At 36.7% G+C, this 4982-nt stretch overlaps 1 protein-coding gene across 1 annotated transcript; it reads left to right on the forward strand.

The window, feature by feature from the left end:
• Window positions 1-1128: 1128 nt before the first annotated feature.
• Window positions 1129-2082, forward strand: LOC121031355 (olfactory receptor 11G2-like). The gene has a single exon (XM_040476465.1). It carries the CDS (start codon window positions 1129-1131, stop codon window positions 2080-2082), a length of 954 nt encoding a protein of 317 aa, XP_040332399.1.
• The last annotated feature ends 2900 nt before the right edge of the window (window positions 2083-4982 follow it).

Below are 4982 nucleotides of genomic sequence, written 5' to 3' on the forward strand. Positions count from 1 at the left end.
ACCTTGCTTAATGCAAAAGGTCAGAGTAAAGGTACTGAGGAAACAGGAGAACTGAGTTTTGATTTAGGAACAACTACTTGGGATGGAAGTACCCAGAGAGAAGTGCAAAGCTCATTGTTTCTGATTTGCCCAGACATGAAAGGCCTAGATGGGGCTTAGTGAGATGTAAAAAGATATGAAAGTTCTGTCTAAAAGAGAGAAAAAAAGAACATGTGGGAAAGGACGGGGTGGGAAGGAGGTAAAAAAAATACTATGGAAATTCTCACAAAAGTATGAAACCTATTTTTCCAATTTTCTTACAGCCAACTTGACCACGGGTATAAGTATAGGGACAATGAACTTGGTCACTGTGACTCAAACTAGCTGCTTTCCCTCAGGTCAATTGCCATTACGGGCATACATATGTGGTACATATATCGACACAGAAACACATCAAAATATTTAGCCAGAACAACTTAGAGGCCAAGGTATAGGGCTCTTTCTCACAATATATAGTGCATTCAGTTGCCAAAAAAGTAAAGGAAGCATTTTTATACTAAACACTGGTATGAATACTTAAGTATCATTAAAAAAATGAATAAATCCTGGAATGATAGAGGTTTTTTTAGGTTACTTTAAAACACCATGAGTAACCTGGAGGAACTGAAAATGAAAATAAATATTAGTTTGTGTCCTGTCATGGCACTACCCTTAGATTCTTAGGTGTCCTCATTTAGTCTTTTTATTAAGTCAGTTATAAATCATAGAATATCAAGTACTCATAGACTGTTGAAATATATTCACATGCACAGAAATATAGTATCAATAGTGCAGGTAGACATATGAAAAGTAAACTAATAGCGGTAATTTATCAGAATCACAAGACTGCATTCCTAGTATCTAGTCTAGCATTCTTAGAAAGGGAAAAATTTGTCTCCAACTCATGTTTTCCTTCTTTTCTAGTACTGCGCCTTTTTAAATAATATATGTTCAGGGGATGAATAATGTAAGTCACAGTTTTGTTGTTTAAGCAAAAGTCTGTTTACTACTTTGTGAAATAAAAAATAAAGAAGTTTAATGTTTTCAGGAAGAACCAGCATACTCCATTAAGAGTGCTATCACAAAGTCATCTCCATGTCTTCCAGACCAATGAATGCGTCCAGCACAGAAACCACCAACTCCGTTAGCCACTTTATCCTCGTGGGCTTTCCCTCAAGCCCAGAAATGCAGCTCCTCTACTTCGGGCTCTTCTCAGTAGTCTACATGCTGACTCTCATGGGGAACGCAGCCATTGTCTGTGCAGTGCGGTGGGAACGGCGTCTTCACACGCCCATGTACATCCTCTTGGGGAATTTCTCTCTCCTGGAAATATGTTATGTCACCACGACCGTCCCTAACATGTTGGCCAATTTCCTGTCCTCAAGCAAGTCCATTTCCTTTGTGAACTGTTTTGCACAGTTCTACTTCTTCTTCTCTCTGGGGTGTGATGAGGGCTTCTTCCTCTGCATCATGGCCTTTGACAGGTACCTTGCCATCTGTCGTCCTCTGCATTACCCACGCATTATGACGAAACAGCTATACACTGGCCTTGCCATCTTTGGCTGGTCATGTGGGTTCGTCCTCTTCCTAACCCCAGTTGTTCTCATTTCGCAGTTACCCTACTGTGGCCCAAATACCATCAACCATTTCTTGTGTGATCCTGTCCCATTGATGATGTTGTCCTGTTCTGAAGACACCACAACACAGTTCATTTACTCAACTTTCAATGCTATTTTTATGATTGGAACCTTTCTCTTTGTTCTTTGTTCCTATGCTCTGGTGATTGTGGCTGTGCTAAGGATGCCCTCAGCAGCAGGCAAACACAAGGCTTTCTCCACTTGTGCTTCTCATGTGGCAGTGGTGATCCTGTTTTTTGGCTCTGTTATGGTGATGTATGTTAGTCCTGGATCAGGACGCCCAGTGAAAATGCAGAAAATTGTGACCTTACTTTATTCTGTGATAACACCCCTCTGTAATCCTCTAATCTATAGCCTTAGGAACAAGGACATGAAGACTGCTCTGAGGAAAATCTTTGGCACTGCGCATGGTATTCATAAAATGTAAATCAGAGTCAAATTCTATCACTGGAGTGTAACTTCCCTTAACAAAACATGAGTGATATATTTGTCTGAAAATTCACTAAATTGTATTTCAAAACTACTAAAATGAAAGCCCATTATCATCTTAAACACCACTCACCACAAATTGTAGTAGTCTTATTAAAGAATGCATTTTAGCAAGTGGATTCAATTTTGTTTTGAAGCTATTTATCACGTAAGTGAAATTTTAGTATCTCAGCCCATTAGTCCCTCTATATGTAATTCAATTTCTAAAAAGACAGAGGTCTATTTTGCATTACTGAGCTGAAACAACTGATACACATGTAATAGAGAGCACATATTGCTTTGGGCATTAACACTGTAAGCCAATAATTCTCCACTGAGACATACTTACTGAGAAGGAAGATGCAAATTTGAAGGAAGTCTACCCTGTCAAAGTATGCATCTTTAAGGAAACAGACTAATAGCCTTAGCTGGATATTAGTGATTTTTCAGAGGGCACAGGACAAGGATTAGGAATTTACAGTGTATTAGCTACCTAGAATATGGTAAAGATAAGAGCTAAACATAAAGTCCAGGACATTACTCAAGGCATAACTCAGCTTGGGGTAAATACAGTTAAACAACAGTTTCTGGTACCATGTGTGGTTTAATTTTAGCACTGTGTGACTTATGTTAATGCCATAACCATCTTAAAACTATTTCCATAAACTTCACACTTGTCAGAATGGCTAAAATAAAAAACACAAGAAACTAGCGTTGGCAAGGATGTGGAGGAAAAAGGAAACTCATGTACTGTTGGTGGGAATACAAACTGGTGCAGCCACCATAGAAAACAGTATGGAGGTTCCTTAAAAATTAAAAATAGAATTACCATATGATCCAGTTATTCTACTATTGGATATTTACCCACAGAAAATGAAAATGCTAATTTGAGGTGATGCAGGCACCCCAGGTCCACTGTAACATTATTTACAATAGCCAAGATATGACAGCAATCCAATGCCCACCCATAGATGAATAGATAAAGAACATATGGAAGACAAAGAAGATAGATATGTCTATGTATACATACACATACAATGGACTATTGCTCAACCATAAAAAGAATGAAATTTTTCCATTTGCAATAACATGGATGGACCTACAGAATATAATGCTAAGCAAAGTAAGTCAGAGAAAGACAAAAGAGCATATTATTTCACTCATAGGTGGAAATTAAGAACCAAATGAACAAAGAAAGAGACCAAAAAACAAAACAAAAAAACAAAACCCGATCCTTAAATAATAAAGAACAAACTGGTGGTTGAAAAAGGGGAGGTAAGTGGAGGGATGGATGAATGAGGTGTATGGGATTAAGAGTTTTCTGAACCCCTATACTGTACACCTGAAACAAATATAACACTATATGTTAATTACACTAGAATTTCTTTCTCAATATATTTTATTAGTGACCTATCTCAGTGAGTTATGGCATATTACAAAGATAAACCAAAATTATACTGATCCATCAACATTTCCCTATGGTTAGCCTTTGATGTATGTAAATATCTCTATGTTCAATTATAAAGTTAACACAACTTTACTTTTTCTTTTGTTCCGTCTCTTTATTCAATTTTTAAATATGTTTTTCTTTTAATTCCTATGTAGTTAACATACAGTGTTAAATAGTTTCAGGTACAGAATACAGTGATTCAATATCTATACGTTACTCAGTGCTCCTCATAATACTGGAATATAAAAAAATAAATGAATAATATTTTAAAATATTATATTTTCTCCTCTGGGATGCAGCAAAGGCAGTCATAAGAGGAAAGTATATAGCAGTCCAGGGCTTCCTAAACAGGAAGAAATGTCTCAGATACACAACCTAACCTTACACCCTAAAGAGCTGGAAAAACAACAGCAAATATAGCAGAAGACAGGAAATAATAAAGATTAGAGCAGAAATTAATGCACTGAAACAAAAAAAAGCCCCCCCCAAAAAAAAGTAGACCAATGAAACCAGAAGTTGGTTCTTTGAAAGAAATAACAAAATTGATAAACCACTAGCCAGTTTAATCAAAAAGAAAAAGGAAAGAACCCAAATACTAAAATCAAGAATGAAAGAGGAAACATCACAACCAAAACAACAGAAATACAAACAATAATAAGAGAATAATATGAGATCCTGTACACCAATAAATTGGGCAATCTGGAAGAAATAGACAAATTCCTAGGAACATATAAACCACCAAAACTGAAACAGGAAGAAACAGAAATTTGAACACACCCATAACCAGTAAAGAAATATAATTAATGATCAAAAATCACCCAAAAAACAATGGTCCAGGGCCAGATGGCTTTCCAAGGGAATTCTAACACACATTTAAGGAAGAGTTAACACCTATGCTCTTTTTTAAAAATTTAATTAAATTAATTAATTAATTTTAATATGAAATCTATTGTCAAACTGGTTCCCATACAACACCCAGTGTTGTTTTGAGGAACCTGCATACTGTTTTCCAGAGTGGCTGCACCAGTTTGCATCCCACCAACAGTGCAAGAGGGTTCCCGTTTCTCCACATCCGCTTCAGCATCTATAGTCTCCTAATTTGTTAATTTTAGCCACTCTGACTGGTGTGAAGTGATATCTCAGAGTGGTTTTTGATTTGTATTTCCATGAAGAGGAGTGACGTTGAGTATCTTTTAATGTGCCTGATGGCCATCCGATTGTCTTCTTTAGAGAAGTATCTGTTCATGTTTTCGGCCCATTTCTTCACTGGATTATTTGTTTTTTGGGTGTGGAGTTTCGTGAGCTCTTTATAGATTTTGGATACTAGCCCTTTGTCCAATATGTCATTTGCAAATATCTTTCCCCATTCCATTGGTTGCCTTTTAGTTGTGTTGATTGTTTCCTTTGCT

Source organism: Herpailurus yagouaroundi, unplaced genomic scaffold (assembly GCF_014898765.1).
Source record: "Herpailurus yagouaroundi ecotype Mexico unplaced genomic scaffold, PumYag 141, whole genome shotgun sequence".
Lineage (NCBI taxonomy): Eukaryota > Metazoa > Chordata > Mammalia > Carnivora > Felidae > Herpailurus > Herpailurus yagouaroundi.

Excerpts from the sequence above, each read along its gene's own strand:
- LOC121031355 (XM_040476465.1), top strand. The coding sequence starts at position 1,129 with ATGAATGCGTCCAGCACAGAAACCACCAACTCCGTTAGCCACTTTATC.